The sequence below is a fragment of the Pipistrellus hanaki genome, assembly GCF_964339955.1.
Source record: "Pipistrellus hanaki genome assembly, chromosome: 4".
Lineage (NCBI taxonomy): Eukaryota > Metazoa > Chordata > Mammalia > Chiroptera > Vespertilionidae > Pipistrellus > Pipistrellus hanaki.
The window spans coordinates 80,962,665-80,989,119 of record NC_140506.1 but is presented as its reverse complement, the minus strand read 5'-3'; the positions used below and the strand labels follow the sequence as shown (position 1 = coordinate 80,989,119).

Here is a 26,455-nt window from a genome sequence, read left to right as displayed (position 1 = left end):
CTATTAAAAAATGTAAAAAGGACTTGAATAAACATTTATCCAAAGAAGATATACAAATGGCCAACAAGTACATGAAAAAATGATCAATTTCACTACTGCAAATCAAAATCACAATAAGTTACCATTTCATATCCATTTTTTGAGAAATTAGAACTTCCTGTACTGCTGGAGGGAATGTAAAATGTGCAGCCACAATGGTGGCTCTTAAAAAATTAAAAATAGAATTATATGATGCAGCAATTCCACTTAGTTTTTTAACTTCACCAAAAATATTCTATGTAAAGTACACTGTGGACTTGTAATATTATTTTAAGTTATGGGTAATTATATATGCTAATTCATTTATTAGCAGCATTTTTCACCATAGCCAAAAGCTGGAAACATCCCAAGTGTCCATATCAACAGATGAATAAGCAAAATGTGATATGTACATACAGTGCAATATTATTTAGACAAAAAAATAAGGAGCCAAGACCAGTTTGGCTCAGTGGATAGAGCGTCGGCCTGCGGACTGAAAGGTCCCAGGTTCGATTCCGGTCAAGGGCACATCCCCAGTAGGGGGTGTGCAAGAGGCAGCTGATCGATGTTTCTCTCTCATCGATGTTTCTAACTCTCTATCCCTCTCTCTTCCTCTCTGTAAAAAATCAATAATATATATATATATATATATATATATATATATATATATATATATATATAAAATAAGGAAATTCTGCCCTGGGTGGGTTGTTCAGTTGGTTGGTGTGTCGTCCTGAACACTAAAGGTTGCAGTTCAATTTATTTATGTAAGTGACTTAAGCCAGTCACAATAAAATACTGTACAATTCCAATTATGTGTGGTAACTAGAGTAGTCAGAGTCTAGAGACAGAAAGTAGACAGAGGCTGTGGGAAGGGGACCATGAGGAGGTGTTACGTGGATATGGAATTTCAGTTTGGGAAGACGAAAAAAAATCCTGAAAATGAATAGTAATGATGGTTGCATAACACTGTGGATATACTTATTGCCACTGAACTGTAACACTTAAAAATGGGGGGGGGGGGGGATGGTAACTTTTATATTACGTATATCTTTAACACATACACACACACACACACACACACACACACACACACACACGCTGACACCTATTACCAGATTATCCTCCAGAAAAGGAATTCACAGACTTCGGGCACTGGCACAGGCGGGGCATTCTGTTTAGAAGAAATCTGCCTATCCTGACATCCAATCAGGGAACAAATATTTCCTGATTGGATGTCAGGATAGGCAGATTTCTTTTTACTCTTTGCCACTTTCATAGGTAGAAGTCATCCAAATGACCAATTTTACCATCTCCAGACCATCCATTTAAAACGGATTAACTCAGCATGAATTCTCAACGTATCAAGAGGCTTGAGGGGGGGAAAAGTGGTCATTTTCATTCTGATTCTTTATACTGTAAATGGCACGTTAGCCACAGTCCTCTGATTTTCTGCATAAAAATGTGAATGCGGGGGGGGGAAAAAAAACCCTATGTGAAGTACACTGCGGACTTGTCATATTATTTTAATTTCTGCGAAACTCCAGACTCAAACACAGCAGCCAGGAGCACACGCACAGGAACCCCAGCCTCCGGGCGTTACACGCACTGCCCTCCGGGGTCCCTGAAGAGGAAGGGGCGTGGCCGGCTTGGTACGCATGCGTGGAGCTCCTCGGCGGGGAGTGGCCGCTCTAGGCGGCGGGGAGGTCGCGGGGTGGGGGAGCTGGGAAACCAGTGCGACCTTTCCTCTATGGTCCGAGCCCCGGGCACCTTCCCTGGCTGTCTTAGGTTACTTCCGGAAGTGAAGCTGCCACCTCCTCTACTTCCGCGGGGTCCAGGCTGGGGCAGCGGACGCGTGGGCCCCGGCCTGAGCGCAGGGGTAAGCAGCCGCGCGGCGGGGGAGAGCGAGAGGGAGACCCGGGCTCGATTTCGGGGCGTGAGGATAGAGAACGGGCGTCCTGGGGTTCGGGGTTCGAGGTCCGAGGAGGCGCGCGGGGCTTTCCTTATCCAGGCCCGAGTTCTGAGCAACCTCAGTCCTGGCCTTGAGGCGCAGAAGACCCCCTTCTTGGCCAACTTCCCCCCATCCCTTCCCTAGAGCCCACGGCGGGTCAGCGGGCCTCGCTGGTGTGCCCTCGAGGGTCAGCATCCACCTGTCGCTCCGGCATCACCCCAGGGCGGGGGGGGGGGTCGCTTCCACACACACACACACACACACACACACACACACACACACACACGGTGAAGGGGGGAATGATTGGTGCCCCCGAGGAGCACCTGCCGCAGCCTGCGACAGTGCGATCAGAATTTATTAGGCTTCTCCTGAATGCCTGGCGGGGCATTTATTCAGTTCTAATTGGCGAGGCACTCCCTGCCACAAAACGGAACGATTGCTCCCCGTTTTAAACCCGGATAACGGGTGCGCAGGAAGGCGAAAGTGAAACCGCGCAGTCACACTGGGGAAAGGCTAGAACCAGCTCTGTGGTTCCGTACTTACGGGAAGAATTCTGAACTTGTGCAAAAGGGAATTTTTTTTTTTTTAATAGGCACATAAGATTCAGGCTGTGGGTCTAACGGAATCTTTGGCAGGGCCTGTCAGTGCCCCGGGTGGCTGCCCTCCTGCTTTGTGGAGAGGAGTGAGTCAATAGCTGTTGGGTCCTCCCCGCCGAAGCCCATTCGTCAGTCCATGGGGGGTTGTCTTTATGTCACGCTCCGAAAGGCCAATAGGAAGGAGGGTCACTCCCCCTTCCATTCCTCAACACACCCCAGAGTCCTGGCGGTGCACACGTGCGTAGTGAATTATTTGGTTTGTTTTTGCTATGGCTGTTTTGTTACCTGTCTGTCTTCAAAAACTTGATAAAATATTGTTTCTCCAGTTCTTTTTTTCTTCTTTTGTTTTTTAAATGCTCTAGTATTTGGTGCTGGCACTACTTATATAGCTGATACTCGGTAAATACAACTATTAATAGTGTGGACTATTCAGTAGTTATGGTTAGAAGTTACCACTTAAGCCTCCTTCAACGTATATATTATTTTCCGGAACTTAATAAATGGGAAATTAGAGGCTCAGGGAGAATAAATGAGGCCTGCTTTGGAACCCAGGTCTCTCTCATTCTGAAGACTATACTGACTGAACTATAACAGCTTCTCCAGGAAAATCTCAGTATTTGAGGTGAGGTAACAGAGACAGGGAGGATTAATTGGGCGGAAGGCAGGTAATCGTTAAAGACGTTCAAATAGAAAGTTAATTTGGGTCTTGCCAGCTGGACACTTTTGACGCGGATGGTGTGGAGCTGTGTTACAGACGGAGGGAACAGCGTGATATGGCAAAGGAGCAGGAATTAATATGTAGGACTAGAGTATGAAGTAGGTGCATAGTAAGGGATAACCACAATAATAATAGTTAACTCTTAAATTGCACTAGGTGCTAGGCACTATTCTCAGTGCTGTGCACATGTTAATTCATTTCATCAACAACCCTATCATGGAGATGCTATGAATATCCCCATTTTACACATGAGGAAACAGAACAAAGGTCGAGCGGTTTGCCTGAGGCCAAACAACTAATAATTGGTGGAACTGGCTTGAGCAAAGGAAGGGCTTGATCCGAATTGTGTTTCAGGAGGATGGTTTGGGCAGTGGTGTGTGGAGGGACTGGAGGGAAGAGCACATGCGATTAGTAGTGTTACTGAAACTTTATTCTGTTCACACCTTACCCATATGTTGTCTGAAACTTATATTTAGAGCATATAAATGTTTGTTGTACAGGCCTGCCTCAGAAATATTGTGGGTTTGGTTTTGGTTCCAGGCCATCTCAATAAAACAAGTTGCAATCTTTTTGCTGGTAAAGGGACCTGCCTATAATTTAAAAAATGCAACATCTGTGAACTGCAATAATAGAAGCACAATAAAAGGAGATGCTCCCATATGGAACAGCTGTGTAGTTACCAAACTTATGTGTGCATAAGAATCTCTCCTGAGCCGCTTACCATGGACATTCCTGAGCCTCTCTCCCAGATATCCTTTGGTGATATTCTCTTTCCCAGAGAGCATCAAACTTCCCAGGTGATTCTGATGGAGGATCTAAGAAATTACTGTGATAGGGAGTCAATTTTTGTTGATTTGATTTTCATTTACAAATTTCTGGAGCCCAGCAACTCAGGTGTGATAATTGGTTTCTGACCTCAGGATTTGGTCCAAAAGGCAAAGACTACTCAAACAATAATGTGCAAAAAGTATAAGAGCAAGCTAAACCTGGAAAGGACACGTCAGTTTTTAATATGTGAATCATAACAGAATCGCTTATAAATAACAGCTAAGGTATGGTTTACTGGTACTTACCAGTAGTTTTGGATAATTTTCTGAGTCGTTGTATATCTACAGCATTTAATACAGATGGATCATTTAATATATGCCATGTAACAGAAATGAAAGAGGACAGTCTCTAGAGAGAGCCAGGACACCCTTTTCAGTGCGTTCTTGCTCAACACCGCTCACAGGCAGTAAATCACGGGCGAAGACATTCAGGCAGCAAGTCAACATCCAGTGAGCTACTCGCTACCTTTGTCCCAGTGATTTCTGACCTCACCCAGAAAGAAGATCTGTTTGGGGCCAGGAAAAACACCAGGTTCTGTATGGTAAGAGCCTGGAAGTTCTTCTCTTGTAAAGGCTTCTCTTAATCAAAGCCAGTTTTGCCACCTGCCAGAAGTGCACATAAGTCTCTTTTATTGCCATCGCTGACTCTTGCCCTGCTTACATTTGGGCACTTTTTTTTTTTTTTTTTTCATAGTCACTAGAAATGCGCAGTCACTCTTTGAACATTTGCTAATGTCTGTAGTATTTGGGTATTGTTTAACAGTGGTGTCCCAGAGGTGGACTTGGGTGCCAGAAATGGGGTGCTCCCACTACCCTCACCCCTATTTCTTTTTCCTTTTTTAAAAGATTTTTAATTGATTTTGAGAGAGAGAGGAAGGGAGAAGGAGAGAGAAACATCATGACAGTGAAATACAATTTGCTGCCCCTGCATGCCTTCCTACTGGGAATTAAACAGCAGCTTTTCAGTGCTCAGGACAACACCCAACCAACTGAGCCACCCTGTCCAGGACCTCACCCCTATTTCTCTTGTGAATGTTTGCTTATTTATCTCCTAGGACACCATACTCACTGTAGGAGTCACATGTGAGAGTTCATGTTTCAAAATGCAGTGTTGTTAGATTCTAGTTTGTTTTCACTGGTTTGGACTTCCCAGCTTTGCAATAGCAGCTCTCTGGTGTGGCCTTGATAGTAAAGGAGCAGCTCAGTCCTTTGAACTAATAACTGTTATTGATTACATTATTGGGATAATGTAGTGTTATAAGGACAGACTTTTAAGTGTATCCATGTAAATGGGGCTCTGGAGGTGGGAATGGGATGACTCTCTTGCATCAATCCTAACCATAGGCCCCCAGTCTCCCTGAGGCCTTTGAGACAAGGGGAAAAGACCAGGAGGCTACAGGGATGTTCTAACACATGCTTACTTGTGAAGGAGCTCAGAAAGAGCCAGGAACCTCACAGCGCCAGCCTGCTGGTGAGCGTGCTGAGAACAGCTATAAGCAGCCTCATGAACACTGGGCCTTCTCAAAGCAGCTTTTACTCACCACCAGTGGAGGAGGGTGTGTTACCCAGGTCAGAACCCTCAGCGGGGAACTTCAGTGTCTGCGCTCGATTTTATCACTGAAGAGGCACTTTCATCGTTTAAAATTGCTGCTTTTTTTTTCTTTTTAATGGAAATAACTCTAATATATACACGATGTTTCTTCCTTTTTAATGGAAATAACCCTAATATATACACTAGAAATAGCAGAAAAGATCAACTGAATTTGGTTAAGATGTACATTCTTTCTATTAGCTTTCACTTTTTGAATTTAGGGTAAAATGAAACTAGCTAAATTCCTAAGTTGTATTCAAAGTCTATGCAGTTTTTAGTTTGTTGAAGACAATTATAAAACGGTGACTACCTCAATTTTTCAAAATAGGAGTTATAAAATACTCTCTGATGTCAGTGGGTGATTGGTTTTCTCTCATGAAAAACAAACTTTCAGATCTGGTAAGCTAGGAGCTACTGGGGCATTCTAGTTTTAAAAGGCTAATTTGTGAGAAATTAACTTCATATACAGTCATTTCTCTGCAAATGATTAAAATCCATACACTTGTTCTCCCTCTTTTTTTTTTTTTTTAAATCCTCACTTGAGGATATTTTTCCATTGATTTTTAAAAAGTAGAAAGGAGGGGAGAGACAGAAATTATTTTTTTAAGTATATATTTTATTGATTTTTTTACAGAGAGGAAGAGAGAGGGATAGAGAGTTAGAAACATCAATGAGAGAGAATCATCAATCAGCTGCCTCTTGCACACCCCCTACTAGTACATGCCCTTGACCGGGATCGAACCCGGGACCTTTCAGTCCGCAGGCTGATGCTCCAAACCAGCCTCGGCCATAAATTATTTTCTTAATATCTTTTGAATAGATTGATCCCTTTCTTTTACTATCTTTGCCATTTTCATCTTTATCACCTAGTTCCAACAGTGATAACAATTAATTTGTAACTTGTTCCAACCTAATCCTTCTTGATGAGATTTATTATCCTAAAGCACAGCTGTGCTGATCTCATTGCCTCTGAAACCTTTTTGCGCTCCCATTGGCTCACCTGTCTTTAACCAGGCATATTAGACCCTGTATCTGACCTGTAGCTCCTGTATCACTCACTGCTCCCCATGAAAACACTGAGAGCAGCGCCCAAGTCAGGCCCATCTTTTCTGACCCCTTGCCCAGCCCTCCATGGAAGCCTTGTATCTTTCCTTTGACACTGAGTCCAGATGTGAACATGAATATACCTAAAGGGCCTTCCCAGTGTCAAAGCTCATAGGAAAAGTTTAGTAAATAGCAGTGTTTCAGTTATTTCCTGGGATGATACTGTCCACATGGTAGTTGTTTAATAACTAAATATTAACCAAGTAAAGAAACTACTCAAAATATGATTTCTTTTTCCAGAAACCTATATATAAGATCTCTCACTTCTTTAGCAATTTGAAGAGACTACAAGATAAAACACTTAATTTTTCAAGGTTCTTAAACAGCTCTGGCCAGTGTTACTTAGTGGTTAGACCATCAGCCTGTGAACAAAAGGTCTCAGGTCAATTCCCTGTCAAAGGCACATGTCTGGGTTGCAGGCTCGCTCTCCGCTACCCCCACCCCTAGCCTTCCCTGTCCTTACATTGATTATTTTTCTCTCTCCCCATCTCACCCTTCTTTCTGCTCTCTCTAAAATAAAAAATCAATAGAAAAAATACCCTCATGTGAAGATTAATAACAACAACAAAAAGTGTTCCTAAACATATAAGTAATGAGCAAATGTGATTATCAGAAATAATTTAGAATTTGTCATTAAGAACATTTTTTTAGGTTCTTTTCTTCCAAATAGAATAGTTTTTAATAGGCCTGTACAAAGATTGTTTCCCTCTTTGCTACCATCGATTGTAAACAGCTGTATTATTTTATTTATTTAAATTAACACTAAGCTTAAACTTTAATTCTGTTTATTCTGAGTTGAAAATCTCCCATTAGAGCCGAAACCGGTTTGGCTCAGTGGATAGAGCGTCAGCCTGCAGACTGAAAGGTCCCTGGTTCGATTCCGGTCAAGGGCATGTACCTTGGTCGTGGGCACATCCCCTGTTGGGGGTGTGTAAGAGGCAGCTGGTCGATGATTCTCTCTCATCGATGTTTCTATCTCTCTTTCCCTCTCTCTTCCTCTCTGTAAAAAATCAATAAAATAATTGAAAAAAAAAGAAAATCTCCCATTAGTGTTTGGCCAAAAGAAATACAATACAGTATACTTAATATAGTTTTATCAATATATTTTTATTGATTTCAGAGAGGAAGGAAGAGGTAGAGAGAGATAGAAACATCAACGATGAGCCAAAACCGGTTTGGCTCAGTGGATAGAGCGTCGGTCTGCGGACTGAAAGGTCCCAGGTTCGATTCCGGTCAAGGGCATGTACGTTGGTTGCGGGGACATCCCCGGTAGGGGGTGTGCAAGAGGCAGCTGGTCGATGTTTCTTTCTCATCGACGTTTCTAGCTCTCTATCTCTCTCCCTTCCTCTCTGTGAAAAATCAATAAAATATATTTTAAAAAAGAAAGAAAGAAACATCCATGATGAGAGAGAATCATGGATCAGCTGCCTCCTGCAAGTCCCCCACTGGGGATCAAGCCCATAACCTGGGCATGTGCCCTTGACTGGAATTGAACCTGGGACCTTTCAGTTCGCAGGCTGATGCTCTATCTACTGAGCCAAACTGGCTAGGGATATGTGTGTGTGTGTGTGTGTGTGTTTTACAATTATTATAATGTCAGACATTTTCATTAAGATCAGCTTCATACGTACAAAAAAAACACCAACCAACCAACCAATCATGACCCTCTCCACCCAACACACCCACTACTAATACTTCATTGTATGTTCTTCTAGTCTTTATTTATAGATTTGCTAGTTTAAATTATAGTGTTTTCATGTTCTATGTAAAAATGTTCACCCTTTAAGGGGTGATAAAATTCTCATATCACAACATTTGAAAATTAGGTAAATTGCCGTATGCCCAATCTGTACTAGGCACTTTATACTTGCATTTTTCTCATTTCATCCTTAAAACCTCCCAAAGGAGATTTGAATCAAATATAATATTGAACATCAACTGTAATTGAAAAATACCTTTTTAGCCGGGACCGGTTTGGCTCAATGGATAGAGCGTCGGCTTGGGGACTGAAGGGTCCCGGGTTCGATTCCGGTCAAGGGCATGTACCTTGGTTGCGGGCATATCCCCAGTAGGGGGTGTGCAAGAGGCAGCTGATCAATGACTCTCTCTCATTGATGTTTCTAACTCTCTATCTCTCTCCCTTCCTCTCTGTAAAAAATCAATAAAATATATTAAAATAAAATAAATAAATAAATAAATAAATAAAAGAAAAATACCTTTTTAAAAAAAGATAGGTTCAGTGATACAGAGTGACCGATACTGTATTCTCAAGTTAATATGGACTCTTCTCTTTAACTGGTCATAAAAATTCTTAGAATATTAAAAACAAACAAAAAACCCCTGATGGAGTAAATCTATTACCACCCCCATTTATACATGAAAAAGCTGAGACTCAAAGAGGTCCAGATCCACAACTGGTAAAGGGCAGAGGTGGGGTAAAAACCAAGGCAGCCCAATCCTGGGACCTGTGTTCTTTTTTTTTCTTTTCTTTTTTTCAATATGTTTTTATTGATTTCAGGGATAGGAAGAGGCAGAGAAAAACATCATCGGCTGCCTCCTTCATGTCCCCAAGGGGTACCAAGCCTGCAACCCAGAATTGAATTGGCAACCTCCTGGGGCATGGGTCAATGCTCAATCACTGAGCAACACTGGCCAGACTTGGGACTTGTGTTCTTACCTGCTGTGCCTGCAGAGGGTAAACTGAGTTCTGTGTGATCAGTGTGACTGATTTACTTTTTTTTTTTTTCTTTTCACAATAGCAACATTAAGAAACTCACCCACTAGTGCCTATATTGTGATAATGCTGGAAACACAATAAGTAATCATTTTTTAGCCCCTGTTTACAACCACACCATCCTAACCACTTTACTGTCACAGTCTCTAATCCTCACAGTAAGTCTTGAAGGTTTTGTACTGTTCCCACCATTTCATAGCTGAGAATAAAGTCTCAGGGAGCTCAGGAAATTTTATGCAGTCACAGCTAGTGAGTTGGAGAGTTGAGATTCTAACTCCATGGTATTCTCCATCATACTGCCTCTTAATCAAGTCTCCTGAGACCCAGCTGAGAATAAGAAGAGAATGGGTCCTTTGCCATTTGCATATTAGTGATATTAGCATATTTCTCTGGGACAAATTGGCCAGATGCAGAGGGCATGATATGCATGTTTGGGCTGCTTTGGGGAAAAGGGTAACATTGAGCCATGGTGGGGTTGATCGGGCACAGAGCATCTCAAAAACAAGGCTTCCCTCACTCCCTGGACCTGCCCCTGCGGGAGCCTCTGAAACCGAATGCTTATAAAACAAATAATTACCTAACGGAAAGGCATGTTTATCTGGACAAAATGTGTTATTTACATGAAATACATGTGTATGGGTTTTGTTTTTTGTTAATCTGCACTCAAGGATATTTTTCCATTGATTTTTAAGGAGAGCAGAAGAGAAAGGGAAAGACAGAGAGAAACATCGATGTGAGAGAAACACATCAGTTGGTTGCCTCCAGCATGAGCCCCGACCAGGGCCCGGGCCGGCGAGGAGCTTGCAACCAAAGTACATGCCTTTGGCTGGAATTGAACCCAGGAACTTGGATCTGCAGGCCAATGCTCTATCCACTGAGCCAAACTGGCTAGGGCTTCAATACATCTATTATTGCCAACTCCAGACATTTTACCAGGCCAAGAAGCTGGTTTATTTTAAATCACACCCATTGAAAAGATTTTAATTGAGAAAACTGAGGCTAGAGAATTAAATTTTCAGAAGAAATTAGTGAAAGAGAAGGATCTAGAATTTTCCACACTGTCACCCAAGTCTATTGAACTTGCCACTACACTATTTTGCTTTGCCTAATTTTCAAGAGTAAGACAGATAGGCCAGGAAGAAATTCAATAATGTTTATCTGGTTTTTGGAATGTGAATTTTTAGAAATCAAATTTGTCACATTTAAAAATTAGCTTTAATTGAATGGCAATAATCTCAAATACCTACTAAACGAATTGTCCTATTTCTGTTGCTGTCTCTCTTTTTCTAGATTTAATGATGCTTTATAGCAGTTTTCTAAGTCTGAAATTTTCTATGCCTGTGAATCCCACGATTTGCTAAGAGATGGAGGAGTCTCAGCAACATGACCTGCACACGATGACCCTGGAGCAAGATGATCCCCTCGAGAGCACCGGCCCTCAGATTTCTGTTAGTGAATTTTCTTGCCACTGCTGTTACGACATCCTGGTTAACCCCACCACCTTGAACTGTGGGCACAGCTTCTGTCGGCACTGCCTAGCTTTATGGTGGACCTCTTCAAAGAAAACAGAGTGTCCAGAATGCAGAGAAAAATGGGAAGGTTTCCCCAGAGTCAATATTCTCCTCAGGTATGTTCAGTCCATGTTAACAGCACATACAGCTTATTCGATATGTTTCTCTTACTGGGGCAGCCATGTCTGAAAAACACAGAGACACAGGGCTGACTTCTACTGCTGTCATTCTGAATTTGCTGGGATGTAAATCGGGGAGCTCAAGGACCTGAAAACCCAGACTCCCTTCCTCATAGGTGACTGTGATTTGTTTACAGTCAAGCATTTCTTGTTATCAGACCATTGCTTGTAATCCTTTGCCATATAATACATTTTTAAAATATTTTTTTATTGATTTCAGAGAGGAAAGGAGAAGGGGAGAGAGATAGAAACATCAGTGATGAGAGAGAATCATTGATTAGCTGCCTCCTGCACCCCCTCCCCGCCCCCACACTGGGAATTAAACCCACAACCTGGGATTGTACCCTGACGGTAAATCAAACTGTGACCTGGTTCATAGGTCATCACTTAACCACTGAGCCACACCAGCCAGGCCATATAATACTTTTTATTGTTGTGTATTCAGTGAAAACACCCTAGGTCTAATGGGGAAAAGGCTATCTATATATGGTGCAATTGAAACTTGGTGGCCCATGCGCAGAAGTCGGTTTTCAGCTCTCAAAAGAAATTTTAATCATTGTACTGTTGATATTTGGCTCTGTTGACTAATGAGTTTGCCAACCACTGACCTAAGAAGTACGTACATTCATTTGTTTGCATTACTTTTAAAATATTAGAGCATTACTGATAAAGCTAAAAATTTCTTGACCTCATCCCCGTCTCATAATCCTTCCTTCCTTTGCCCCACAGTAGCGTCAGTTATGACTTAGTTGTGATTTCTTTCAGACTTTTAAACAAATATGCGCGCCAATAAGACTTTCTCATATCAGTGGTATTCTATCTGTATAGTTCTAAAGTTTACTGTTTTCATTCAACAATATGTATGTCTTAAATTTATCCATCTTGGTAAACTGATATCCAGGAAATTCATTTTTAAAACTATGTAGTGTTCCATTGTATTAATATACTGTGTTTTATTTAGCTGTTTTCTTAATATGTACTACTTTTTTGCTGTTTCAAAAGTACTAGAGTACTTGCATATTATTAAATGTTGACAGTTTTGTTTTGGCTTTTAAACATTGTAAGTATATTTAGAAAAACAACTCTGTTGTGATTTCTTTTTTTCTGTTCTCCATAGGGATGCCATTGAAAAGTTATTTCCTGATGCCATTAGGATGCGATTTGAAGACATTCAGCAGAATAATGACATAGTCCAGAGTCTTGCAGCCTTTCAGAAATATGGGAATGATCAGATTTCTTTAGCTCCCAACACAGGCCGAGTGAATCAGCAGAGAGGAGGGGGATTCTTTTCAGGAGTGCTCACAGCTTTAACTGGTGTGGCAGTAAGTTTGTAACTTTTTCACTGTCCCCACCCTCCCAGGGTTTCTACTGAAGCCAGTTCTGTTTAAATAACCTAAATGATTGATTGATGACATAGCTGTTTGTGGTATTTCAGCACAATCGTTGTAATCTGCTGAGTTGTATGATTCTTTGAGGATGTTGCTTACTCAAGTAGACAATGTAATAGACAGAGCCCGGTAAATGTTAACTTTCTCTCATTTCATCTTCCTCCCATTTTAGAGATGAGGAAATAGGTGACAGAATTGGAATATAAGACCATGTCTCCCTTGATAGAGTCCTGAGCACAGCCTTTTACTAACTCCCAGTGTAAAGACTATTTCCTTTATTTAAGTTCCATGCTACAGAAATCTAAACGTTATAAATTTTTCAATAGAAAAAGCACATGATTAGTCATGTTGGCCAGGATGATGGGGTCATGGATTCAGTGTTCCCAGGTACCCTGTGAAGAGTCCCACTCCGGTCTCTCTTGCCTTACGACCCAACAGTCAGCAGAGAGTTGAGCCTGCCAAGAGTCGTGCTCCTCCGCTTCCTGGCACTGGCCTTGCCCTGCTTCTGTGTACAGACTTGGCATAATTCCCTTCAAGCTCAGCCTCTTCCCTCCCCTGCCCCACATTCAGAAACTGGCACCTCTACCTTCGCTATGTCTTAAGAACCCTGTCACTTTTCCGCAGGTGGTCCTGCTCGTGTACCACTGGAGCAGCAGGGAATCCGAGCACGACCTCCTGGTGCACAAGGCGGTGGCCAAGTGGACGGCGGAAGAGGTGGTCCTCTGGCTGGAGCAGCTGGGCCCCTGGGCCTCTCTCTACAGGGACAGGTTTTTGGCCGAAAGAGTAAATGGAAGGTGAGGAGCAGAACCTTGGACACATTTCTGACATCTTTCAAAACAGCTTTCTTGAGACATATTTACATACCAGAAAGTTCACCATTTAAAGTGTACAGTCAGTGGTTTTTAATGTATTCACAGATACAATAATGTTCTAGTTTTAGAACATTTTCATCACCCCCAAAAGAAAGCTCTTACCCTTTAGCTGTCAATCCTTGTTTCCCCCATCACTCTGCCCTATGTACCACCATTCTACTGTCTGTCTCTGTGGATTTGCCTATTCAGAATATTTAATACAAATGGAATTATACAATATGTGGCCTTTTAGGTCTGGCTTGTTCACTTATCACGTTTTAAGAGTTCATCCAAGTAACATTCATTTTTTATGGCTGAATAATATTCCATTATATGGCTATACCACATTTTATTTATCCATTCTTTAGTTTGTGGATATTTGGGTTGATTCCAGTTTAGGACTCTTATGAACAATTCTGCTGTGATCATTTGTGTACAAGTTTTTGTGTGGGCATATATTTAAGTACTCTTGGAGTGGAATTGCTGGATCATAAGTGTGTGTTTAACTTTTTGAGAAACTGTCAAACTGTTTTAAACTGAAAATACAGTGTACTAAATAGATCTGTGTCTATATTTACATATTTGTGTACATGTACACATAAACATACGTATGTTTATATGCTAGAGCAGAGGTCTCCTCAGACCACTGGTGGTCCATGAGGTCCGAAAGGTTGCCGACCGCTGTGCTAGAGTCTATTTAATTGATCTCTACCAAAATATGTTTGGATTATTTTCTTTTTCCTTTATAGACAGTTTCACACAACCTTGTAGCAAGTACCTGGGGGAACTCGTTAGTATGAGGAACTCACAAGTTGCTTGAAGAGGCCTGCTATTGCCCATCAACAAACCCTTCCCTTCCAGAGCACTGTCCATCTTTACTGGGATCCCTCCCTTCCTTGGAGGGACTGTGTAGGGATGTTTCTTAGAACACCATGCAGTGCTGAGAGTAGCTGCTTGTTTCAGACTTGGAATCCACTCACTGCCAGGCTGTGTGACTGTTCCACTTTCCTTCCTTCCTGAACTTCCAATATATGACTCTCTTGTGGAACCAGAATGCTCCCACTGTAATTGTCTGGAGTTTTTTTTTGTGTGTGTGTAAAAGTGTACCCCCTCCCCCAGCCCAGAATTGTAGTTTAAAAAAAAATTCTAGTTAATACATTATATTTTTGCATAACTGAACTGTCTTTCTTCCAGAGGACAGATTCCTAAACCTGGAATTGCTGGATCAAAGGGAGTAGACCTTTGCTACTTAGATATTACCGAATTACCCACAGAAGGACATCAGTGCACAGGCCTCCAACAGTGCTGGTGGTGGCTCCCCTGCCAGTGCGCAAGAGAGTTTCTAACATGAATCACTGTGCAGGTAGATTTGTGTTTTCTGATGAAAGAGAAGAGATAAGACATCTACAATTATTCTTATTAAATTAATACCCCAAAACAACTACTTCTAATGTTCTAATGTTTTATTGGCTTTCTTCCCAACTTTTTTTCTATGCACACACAATTTTTTTAAAATATATTTTTGTTGATTTTTTACAGAGAGGATGGAAGAGGAATAGAGAGTTAGAAATATCGATGAGAGAGAGACATCGATCAGCTGCCTCCTGCACACTCCCCACCTGGGATGTGCCCAAAAACAAGGTACATGTTCTTGACCAGAATCAAACCTGGGACCCTTCAGTCCGCAGGCCAACTCTCTGTCCACTGAGCCAAACCAATTAGGGTTGCACACACAATTTTAAAAAACAGAGTAAGCCCTGGCCAGTGTGGCTCAGTTGATTGGAGCATCCATTGTCCCATACACCAAAAGGTGGCAGATTTAATTCCAGGTCAAGACACATACCCAGGTTGTGGGTTTGATACCCAGTTGGGGCTCCTACAAGAGGCAACCAGTTGATGTTTCTCTCTCACATCGATGTCTCTCTGTTTCTCTCTCTACCTCCTCTCCAATGAAATAAATAAAATTGTCCCATTTCTGATGTTTAAAAAAAGAAAAAGAAAAAACAGTAATATGTGAGAGGTTAGAGTACATAGCTGAAAGATCAAAGGTTATGAGCAAAGCAGACCTGAATGTGGCTTGGATAGGTCACTTTATTTCTCTGAGCCAGTTTTCACATCCACAAAATGAGCATAAGGCCACTTACCATACAGAATTGTTAAATGGATCAGTGATGATTTTTGAAAGTATTTTCACATAGTCATTGGCAGATAGGCAGTCAGTTGTTTGCTGCTATTAATAGTATTTCACATATTAAGTGTCTTACATTACCTCAAGGCTTAAGTATTTATTTGTGTTGATAAATTGGAACTCTGTGGAAAGTTTGCTTCCAGTACACAACCTCAAAAAAAATCTCCTATCACTTTCTCCACCACAGATTGCTTTTAACTTTGACAGAAGAAGAATTTTCAAGGGCACCATATACCATAGAAAACAGCAGCCACAGAAGAGCCATCCTCATGGAATTGGAGCGCGTCAAAGCACTAGGCGTGAAGCCCCCCCAAAATCTCTGGGAATATAAGGTGAATTCTTTTTTTTCTTTTTTTTAATTGAAAAGAGTATAGAGAACAACTTAAATCATCTGCATGCCCAACTGCTTAAGAAAACATCACAGCCCTGCCTCCCATCCTCACTATATAGTAGGTCCCACAATCCTACAGTGGGGCTACAAGCACTACGAGCATTTGTTCTATAGGTGTTTTTGTTGTTGTTTAATATATTTTATTGATTTTTCTACAGAGAGGAAGGGAGAGGGAAAGAGAGCTAGAAATATCGATGAGAGAGAAAGACATCAATCAGCTGCCTCCCGCACACCCCAACTGGGGATGTGCCTGCAGCCAAGGTATATGCCTTTGACCGGATTTGAACCTGGGACCCTTGAGTCCACAGGCCAACGCTCTATCCACTGAGCAAAACTGGTTAGGGCTGTTCTATAGGTTTTTAACCTTAACCTAAGAAGCATGAACTGAGCCTGTCCTTCTGCAAGTGGTGTTTATCTCTGCTGCTCTAGTTCATTCGTTTTCTCTTGTGGGCAGTTTTCCATTGCACTAATTTGTGACAATGTGGTGCATTCTCCTGTTGGTGTACACTGAGATTATTCTCATTTCTGTATTAACTGTATGTTTATGTGGTATTAATAATTCATGGGCATGGGGGTAGTTAATGAGAAATGTCTTTTAAGGACTTCTTAAGGGATAATAATGAAAAAAACGTTGGGAAACGATACTTTAGAATGAAGTATTCCCATATATGTTCATGTCTCACCTAAGTTAGGGCACAAATTTTTATTTTTAGAAGTTAGACTTTGTAAAAACTATTAGTATGGGAAATTTCAAACATACACAAAAGCAGGATAACAACTGCCATCTGTCCATACCAGGGCCATGTCTATTTCAACAATACCCTCACCTAAAGATTATTTTGAAAATCTGAGAGGATTTACCCCTTAAGGAGCCCTTAAAAGACTTGACTTGGGGAGTTGAATACACAATACAATATACAGATGATGTAGTATAGAATTGTACACCTGAAACCTATATAATTTTATTAATCATTGTCACTCCAATAAATTCAATTAGAAAGGGGGGGGGGGAGAATAAAGCCTGAAAAAAAAATAAAAATAATTAAAATACCACCATTGTACCCCCAAAAATAATTCTCTATATATTATCGCTTGTCAGTATTCAAATATCCCACATCATTTTTTCCTTCCCGTAGATTTGTTCCCAACAGGGTACAAACAAAGCCCACTTTTGGTTGTTATATTTCCTAAGTCTCTTAGTCTATGGGTCCTCCCCCTTGGTTTTGTTACCTTGTATTTATTTGTTGAAGAAACCAGATAATTTGTCCTGTAGTTTTCCCACATCTTGAATTTTGCTAATTATCTCTGTGTTGTCACCCAACAGGTCCCTTTGTCCCTAACATATCCTGTACTCTAGTAATTTGATCTAGAGGCTTGCTTTGGTTTCAGTTTCTTATTTTGGCAAGGCTGTCTCATAGATAAGGGTGTTTTCTCCCATCAAGAGGCTCGCCCTATCTAATAAAGAGGGAATATGCTAATTGACCCTCCCTCATGTCATCACAAAGATGAAGCACTTACAGCCAATAAGAAGGAAATATGCTAATTGACTACCCCACCCATAAAGATGGTGGCACCCACAACCACAAGATGGTGGTGCCCAGTCCCCTCAGCCCCGCAGGGGCATCAGGTGGGCCTTGTTGCTCTGCAACCTGCCTCCGGAATCCCCCAGCCCCCTTAGCCCCCCAGAGGCCTAGGCTGGCCCAAGGTGCAGGCAAGCCTTCGATGGCAGCTGCCCAGCCTCCCAGGGCCACCTGAGGCTCAGGTAACCAGGGCTGGCTGAGGCTTGTGCTTCCAGCAGTGGCAGCAACAGAGGTGTGATATGGTGTCGTCTTCCCCTGATTGTTGGGTCGCCTCCCACTCCTGAGGGCTCCTGCCCCTGAGAGAGGGCAGGCCAGGCTGAGGGACCCCCTTCCAGTGCATAAATTTTCATACACTGGGCCTCTAATATAAATAAAAGCCTAATATACAAATCGACCAGACAGTGGAACGACCAGCCACTATGACACGCACTGACCACCAGGGGGCATGCGCTTAATGCAGAAGCTGCTCCCAGCATGCAGGCCCTGATTGCCTAATTGGAGACTGCTGAGCAACCTCTTGGTCCCTTCCCCCAGCCAGCAGGCTCCAATCTCCCCAGGGTAAACAGGGAACCAGGGTGGATGGTGGCAGACCTGGGCAGCACCAGGCCAAGGTGGGTACAAGTGAGTGGGGCCCCAATCACCCCGCCAGTCGCCCCACACACAGACGGTGACTGATGGCAGGGACGGGGCTGGCTGCCAGCAACCAGGAAAGATCCACCCTGATCTTTCTTTGGGATCATTAACTGTAGATTTTAACATTCTTGATGTGTTTAATCATTTCAGTAATTATTCTAATTGATGCTCATATCATTCCATCTTTGTTCATGAGCATTTTCCAAAACTTTTCATAGTCATTTTTCAGTGGTTAAATATCTACTGGAACTTTATTACTTAGGTCGCAGATTTTATTTTTTCTCTATCATAACACAATGCAATGCTAAGCATTTTGTACATAAGACCTTCTTCACTTCAGAATATGTTTGTTAAGTGGTGCCCACTAATAAATTGGTTAAATTAAAACATTTTTAAGAGTGATACATTTTGGCCCTTGCTGGTTTGGCTCAGTAGATAGAGGGACAGTCTGTAGACTGACGTTTCCCGGGTTCAATTCCAGTCAAGGGCACATACCCAGGTTGTGGGCTTGATCCCCAGTAGGGGGCATGCAAGAGGCAGCTAATCAGTGATTCTCTCTCGTCATTGATGTTTCTATCTCTCTTCATCTTCCCTCTCCTCTGAAATCAATAAAAAATATTTTTAAAAAGAGTGATTAATTTTGCAGAATTGCTTTCTACAATAAAAAGGTTGTGGTCTTTTTTTTTTTTTTTTTTAATATATTTTACTGATTTTTTTACAGAGAGGAAGAGAGAGGGATAGAGAGTTAGAAACATCGATGAGAGAGAATCATCTATCAATTGCCTCTTGCACACCCCCTACTGGGGATGTGCTCACAACCAACGTACATGCCCTTGACCGGAATCGAACCCGGGACCTTTCAGTCCCCAGGCCGACGCTCTATCCACTGAGCCAAACTGGTTTCGGATAAAAAGGTTGTGTTCTACTAGTAGTGCCTCAGAATATGCTTCTCATTCCCCCTCCCCTTCCTAGCTGTGGAGAGAGGTTGGATCTTTATATAACTTAGCCTTTTCTCTCCATTTATTCATTCATTGTTTTGTTTTGTTTTGTTTTGTTTTTTTAAATATATTTTTATTGATTTTTTACAGAGAGGAAGGGAGAGAGATAGAGAGCTAGAAATGTCGATGAGAGAGAAACACCGACCAGCTGCCTCTTGCACACCCCCCACCGGGGATGGGCCCGCAACCAACATACACGCCCCTGGCCGGAATCCAACCTGGGACCTTTCAGTCCGCAGACCAACCAACGCTCTACCACTGAGCCAAACCGGTTTCTGCTATTCATTGTTTATGCAAACAATGCAAAAAATGGCTGATGGCAAAGGGCATGAGGTTGCAGACAGAGTGTAGGTGAGAGCTGGCTGCCATGGTTGTAACATGGCCTTGTGCTTACTATCTTCTGCAGGCTGTGAACCCAGGCAGGTCCCTGTTCCTGCTGTATGCCCTCAGGAGTTCCCCCAGGCTTGGTCTGCTGTACCTCTACCTGTTTGACTACACAGACACCTTCCTGCCCTTCATCCACACCATCTGTCCTCTGCAAGAAGACAGCTCCGAGGAGGACATCCTCACCAAACTTTTGGTAGGTCTGCGGAGTGCCTTGAATGAACTTATTCTACCATTTCTCAGCGTGCTGCAGAACTGGAGACACGGTGGCAGCCTGTCATAAAGAGCAAACAACTCCTGGCTTTCATTTGGATTCTGTAAGGAGATCCCTTACAAAAGAAAATGAAGAAGGAATGTTTGCCCTGGCTGGTCTGGCTGAATGGTGGGAGCATCAGCCCAGGAGGACCGAAGGGCTGTGGGCTCAATTCCCAGCCAAGGGCACTTACGTTGCAGGCTTGATCCAAGGTCAGGGTGTGTGCAGGAACACCCACTAGATGTGTCTCTCTCAGATCGATGTTTTCTTTCTCTCCTCCACCTCCCTCCCCTCCATTCTCTAAAAAATTAATGGAAAAATACCTTTGGGTGAGGACTTTTTTTAAAAAGAACTTTCCCACCCAAAAAACCCTCTTTTGTTTCCCACGTTGCATAGCAAGAGGGGCTACCTTCTGGACTTAAAATGTATAGGAGGGAAAACCAGCATTTCTTTTATTATAAAGGAGAGGACAGGTCCAGATTGTCTGACGGTGAGATTACGAGTCTGCTAGTTTGGTAATCTGTCTTTAATAGGATCCCCAAAGGGTGAATGATTGCTTTTCTTACCACAAGATATAACAGTAAGCCAGCGTTTTTCAACCGCTGTTCCGTGCCGCGAGATGTTGCCTGGTGTGCCGTAGGTGCAGACAAGACAAGAATTTTATAATTTTTCACTATTTTGTTTACTTAATATTTCATAATAAAGTAATTATAAAATACTTTCTTTGTGTTTATTTGATTCCTATTCAAGAGAATTACTTTATATATAGTCAATATAGGCACAGAGTTAAATTTTTTAACATTTTCTAATGGTGGTGTGCCTCGTGATTTTTTTCATGAAACAAGTGTGCCTTTGCCCAAAAAAGGTTGAAAAACACTGCAGTAAGCCAGCGTCCAGCTCACTGATGGGAGTCCTTTATAACCTGAAATGGTTGCCCATCATGGCCCTTGTTTCTTCAGTTTGACCCATGGATTCTTCAGAATCATTGGTGGATCCCATTGATTAGGTGATATCTTGTGTTTTGAGGGTATATTGTCCTTTGCATTGCTGCTCTTGGGCAATCCCTCTGATCTGTTTACATCAAAAAATCACATAGGCCCTAACAGTTTGGCTCAGTGGATAGAGGGTTGTCCTGCAGACTGAAGGGTCCGAGGTTCTATTCCAGCCAAGGGCATGTACCTTGGTTTCGGGCACATTCCCAGTAGGGGGTGTGCAGGAGGCAGCTGATCGATGTTTCTCTCATAGATGTTTCTGTCTCTATCCCTCTTCCTTCCTCTCTATAAAAAAAAATGAATTAAAAAAATATATATATAAATATATTTTAAAAGTCATATGGATATAGGAATTGTCATTTATGATCCACACCCATAAATGTTGAAATAGAATTCCTAAATCTCCTAATGTCCTTTTTAAAACATTTTAGGCAAGTATCCTACCTGACTTCAGCCTTGGGTATAGTTTAAAGCAGTGTTTCCCGAACTTCTCTCCTGATGAGAATCACCTGGTGGAGGTGTTAAAAATACAGATTCCTGAATCCCAACTAAGAAGTGCTAAACTAGAACTTTTGGGAACATATAGGTAAAATTATATACTTAACTAGTGCTCTAAGATTAAGTATACAATTTTACCTATATGTTCCAGTTCAGTATACAATTTTACCTATATGTTCCCAACTAGTGCTCTAAGCTTAAGTGTGCAATTACTTAAGTATACAATTTTACTTATATGTTGTAGTTAAGTATACAATTTTACCTATATGTTCCCAAAAATTCTAGTTTAGCACTTCTTAGTTGGGATTCAGGAATCTGTGTTTTTAACACCTCCACCAGGTGATTCTCATTTTGAGAGAAGTTTGGGAAACACTGGTTTAAAGCCTGCTGATGAGCCCCTTTGCACAATGTTTCTTTAATTACCCACTTTCTAGCTGTTACTGCCTTGCTGGACTGGGAGCTTAGAAACTTACCTGATCTTTCCATTTAACAAGCCCAGCAACCCCTGCCTGTGCACCAGGCTAACTTGTTTCTTGGAATACTCATTGCACACCGTTGTGCTGACCTTCCATTAACTTCTGGATGCCTCTGGATTGTTTAAATACCTTTGTTAATTATCTGCTAATATCTGTAATCAGATATTATTTTCCCAAAAATTATTTTTCCAAAGTTTGTGTTTAATTTTTCCATGACCTATTAACTCTCTACCACAGCTAAGACGTTGAATTTAGGAAACTGAGCTACACATGCAGTGATGATGAAATTATAAAACTGGTTCATTTCAATTCATATCAACCCCATTTTTTATCATTCATGATTAGATTTTTACTTCTGAACTTCTAGAATTATGTAACAAGCATCTCAGTTCAACCTTTTTGGTAATATTTAGCCATTGTAAGATTAATTATTATAAGGTGAGTTGATGGAAATTTCATTTTAGATGGTTTAGGTGCGTGTGTGTGTGTGTGTGTGTGAATAAATGTAAAATTCATTGAATAACTACAATATATTTTGTATAAAAGTTGATCATAATTTTTTTATCCATTTTTATTTGTGTGTTATTTTTAAAGGATCTTAGAGAGCCCACATGGAAGCAGTGGAGAGAATTCCTTGTCAAATACTCCTTCCTTCCGTACCAGCTGATTGCTGAATTTGCTTGGGACTGGCTAGAAGTCCATTATTGGACGTCTCGGTTTCTCATCGTCAATGCCATGTTACTCTCGGTTCTGGAATTATTCTCCTTTTGGAGGATCTGGTCAAGAAGTGAACTGAAGTAAGTGTGTTTTCATATTGGATATAGTTGGAGCCACGGGGACTGGAAAAGGTGTCTAAAGTATTACTTAGACACAAAGACTCCTCGTGCTCTGGTTTTTAAGCACCTACTTAAGCAGCAAAGAGGAAAAGTCACCTTGTGGTAGCAGGGTGGAGAGGTTTTCATGGTGCTCATTGTTAAAGTTTCTCCATATATCTTATCCCACATACCCAACCACATAATTCCTGGGAGTGGAGGGTGTACATGGAAGATTTTAATAATTAGGGGATAAAGAAGTGGGGAAAATGAAAGTGTTTTATAAAAAACAACAGCATTATGGTAAAGCATATGGTGAAAGATCCTGTGGGCATGAGTTCTAATCCTGCTCTGCTGCCAACTGGAGCAGTAATAAAGTCTCTGGATCAATGCCTAAACTGAGAATCGGACTAGACAGTCACTGACTTAAGACTCTTGGTTGCAAGTGACAGAAACCAATCTGAATTGGCTTTCCTGAAAAGGGAAATGCCCATTTAAGGCTTCCCACTTAGCTGGGTGCAGAGACATAAATGTAACCATCCAAACTGGCGCTGTCTCCCTCTTGCAACTTGGCTCTTTCCTGTTAACAGGTCAGCCTTAGGCAGCCTCTTTAAGTGAGGGCCTTGGGTCGCTCCACGCATAGATCGGAGCAGCTTAGCACTTGGAAGGAGAGCACTTCTTTCCCTATAGTACTCGTGAGCCTCGGGGCTCACATGCCTTTCTCTGATTGGCCCAGACTGGGTCACGTGCTCCCCTGAGCCCATCGCTTGGTACAGGGTATGTGGGGCTCTCCTTGTCCAGGCTCAGGCATGTGCTCATCCCCCACCAGGGCTGGCTTCAGCCCCACCCAGACCCCATGGAAAAGAGTGCAGGAGGGAGGCACCCCCAAAGGAAAACTTAGAAGGTGTTGTTAGAAGAAAGGAATGGCTGCTTGGCAGGCAGAAGTAACATAACCACAGTATCCTTGAAGTCTGAAATGTCCTATAGAACTCACAGGTCTTGGCTTCAACAATCAGGAGCAGCATTATCAATAGTTCTGAGAACCTGACAAGACTCTCCCTCATTTATTTCAATTCAGTGAGCTCCTTTCTTCATGTACAGTAATTGAGCCCCTTCTCCACCCCTGGCTTTCTTCTGGGCATTGCAGACTTTTGATAACTAGACAGTCTTTACTCTGAAGGTCTACAGCCTCGCAGAGAAAATATGTATATTAAATATATACAAATGAGCACAGGATGAAGCAAGTGGAGTTGGGGCTAAAGTGGGATGCCTCACCTGGTGTAGATAGCGCCCTGGAGAAGCACCGTCTAGGCTGCAGCCTGGGCGTTGAAGATGGATGGGTCAGGCAAAGCTGTGTCTCAGGCAATGGGGACAGAAAGCAAGGCCACCTGACTCTGCACTGGGAGGCGGCCAAAGTCTGAGCACTTTGGTGTTGTCTGTAGAATCGCCAGCACTATTCCACCCCTCAAATGCTTCTCCTCTTTTTCAGGACTGTGCCTCAGAGGATGTGGAGCCATTTTTGGAAAGTATCAACACAGGGGCTTTTTGTGGCCATGTTCTGGCCCCTCATTCCTCAGTTTGTTTGCAACTGCTTATTTTACTGGGCCCTGTACTTTAACCCAATTATTAACATCGATCTTGTGGTCAAGGAAGTCCGACGGCTGGAAACCCAAGTTTTTTGAGTGGCACTGCCCACGCTCTGAGGGACTCCTGCAGCCTCCCTGACATCTGAGCCTCGATGCTTACGTGAAGAGAGATTGGGCGCGCTCGCCTTCCTGTTTTCTTTCCCTAGTAAACAAGGTGCTGCTTTCTCTGTCAAAGCCTACAACCAGGTCCTCTCTCCCTCTGCCTGTCATGTGGCAGCAGGGACTGACATCCCAGAGCTGGGCCGACACAGCAGCAGCACCTCCCATCTACTTGCTCACAGGAACTTGGGAGGCCCCATCCCCTACAGCTTGCATAGAACCAGGGTCCTCAGAGGACGTGGTGGGGGTGACATCAGAAGGCTGCCACGTCAGCAGTCCTAACTCCAGTGATTGACCAAGGCTGCCAGGGCAAGCTGGAGTTCTGAGACTCAGCCCGAGATCCGGCTTATTGGAGGCAGGCCTGTCCTTGAAGTCAAGTTTAGGAAAATGGGAGAAGACTTTGTCATAGGCATAGACAGTTGCACACAAAAAAATACAGAGGAAACACCAAAATTCAGTATACAATTGTTTTTATTGAACAGTTGCTAAGAGGTTGAAGAGTTAAATACCTAAAAGATTCAGTTTGAGACCAGAATGACGGTTACACTCATCCTGTTTCTAACTTCTAATCATTGAAAGTTTGGATCTCTTTCTCTGAATTGGAGGATTGAGTGGGATGTCAGGGTATTAACAGAGGGTAATTGATATCAGGCTGTGCTGCCTCAGTGCTACTTAAAATTGTCCCTGGCCAGGTGGCTCAGTTGGAGTGTCATCCTGTACACCAAGGTTGCAGATTCAAGTCCCAGTCTGGGCATGTACAGGAGGCAACCAGTCAATGTTTTTCTCACATTGATGTTTCTCTCCCTAATCTAAAATCAATTTTTAAAAATTAAAAAAAAACAAAAACATTTCCTCAGGTGAGGATTTGAAAAATTGTTTTGTTTTGAGGTTTGCTTTGTTTTGAATAATGTAAAATCCAGGATAGTTCTTTTGTTTAATGAAGCATTTTATACATTGACCTCACACTGTATAATCTTTATCATCTTGTTCTGATGTATAAAACAGCAAGAGTAATTACACAAAATGTAATTGTAAATATGAATGAGATGAACTCTGCCTCTTATTTCATCCTAATGTGACCCCTGACAGGCCTCGAGACAAATTGCGTCCAAAGGGTTTCTTTGTGACTCCGTGAATCATTCATTAATCCTTTGTATCTCTGAAGATTTCACTCAGACTTTGCATCTGAAACTTTAAAGAAATTACTTGAAATAAAAATAAAATATTTTTTATAAAGACAAAACTTCTGTAGAAAAAACATTGTTTAGAAAACATGATGAAAATCTGAATTGCTCACTACAACCTACTAGTCATGCTGAAGTCTCCCTGCCTGATGGGAACGTTGAGTCTAGGAGTCACCCTAAGGCAGGGGTCCTCTTAAACTTTTTAAAGTGGGGGCCAGATCACGGTCCCTCAGAGAGCTGGAGGGCCAGACTATATGAACTACTAATTCCTACTGTAACACCTTGGCTGCCCTCACTGCCCAAAAAACCTGGCGGGCGGGCAGGATCAGACTCCCCTGGGGGCTGCATGTGGCCTGCGGGCCGTAGTTTGAAGACCCCTGCCCTAAGGTTTCTTAAGTGAAAGGAGGGAAAATGGTTTCTTCCTCCTGTGTTTGCTCATCAGGCCCAGGACTGCCTGACTTTTCCTGCTTAACACCCATGACTCGCCGGAGACGCTGGCGGCACTGCAAGTTTGGGGACACTGCAGTATTTGCACATCCCTGGTCTCCTGCCTTGAGGGGTTGCTGTTCTTTCCAGATAAAGAGATGGAGACTGGGTGGCACTAGTGGAGCAGGACACAGGCTGGACTACAGGTTGCCAGACTCCTAGAATAGTGCCCTCCACCCACTCCCCATATTCTACTTCAAATGGGGTGCTATCTGCCGGAACCTGCGGGCAACGAACAGTACCTGAATGAGGGGGTGAGGATAAGAAAAAGACAGACAAGAACAGATGGGGTCGGGAGGGCTCAGTCCCGAGGTCTGCAGTCCCGAATTTTATTTTTCCAACCTTTAAATACAATTCTGAAGGAGGA

The 26,455-nt window shown here is 42.4% G+C and overlaps 1 protein-coding gene across 1 annotated transcript; it reads left to right on the top strand.

The window, feature by feature from the left end:
• Positions 1–1,672: 1,672 nt before the first annotated feature.
• On the top strand, positions 1,673–25,661 carry BFAR (bifunctional apoptosis regulator). Its single transcript, XM_084881143.1, has 8 exons — positions 1,673–1,897; positions 10,830–11,166; positions 12,347–12,551; positions 13,242–13,411; positions 15,844–15,988; positions 19,665–19,838; positions 22,456–22,658; positions 24,163–25,661. The coding sequence occupies exons 2-8, from the start codon at positions 10,904–10,906 to the stop codon at positions 24,353–24,355; spliced, it is 1,353 nt and encodes a 450-aa protein (XP_084737269.1). The 5' UTR covers positions 1,673–1,897; positions 10,830–10,903; the 3' UTR covers positions 24,356–25,661.
• Positions 25,662–26,455: the final 794 nt, after the last annotated feature.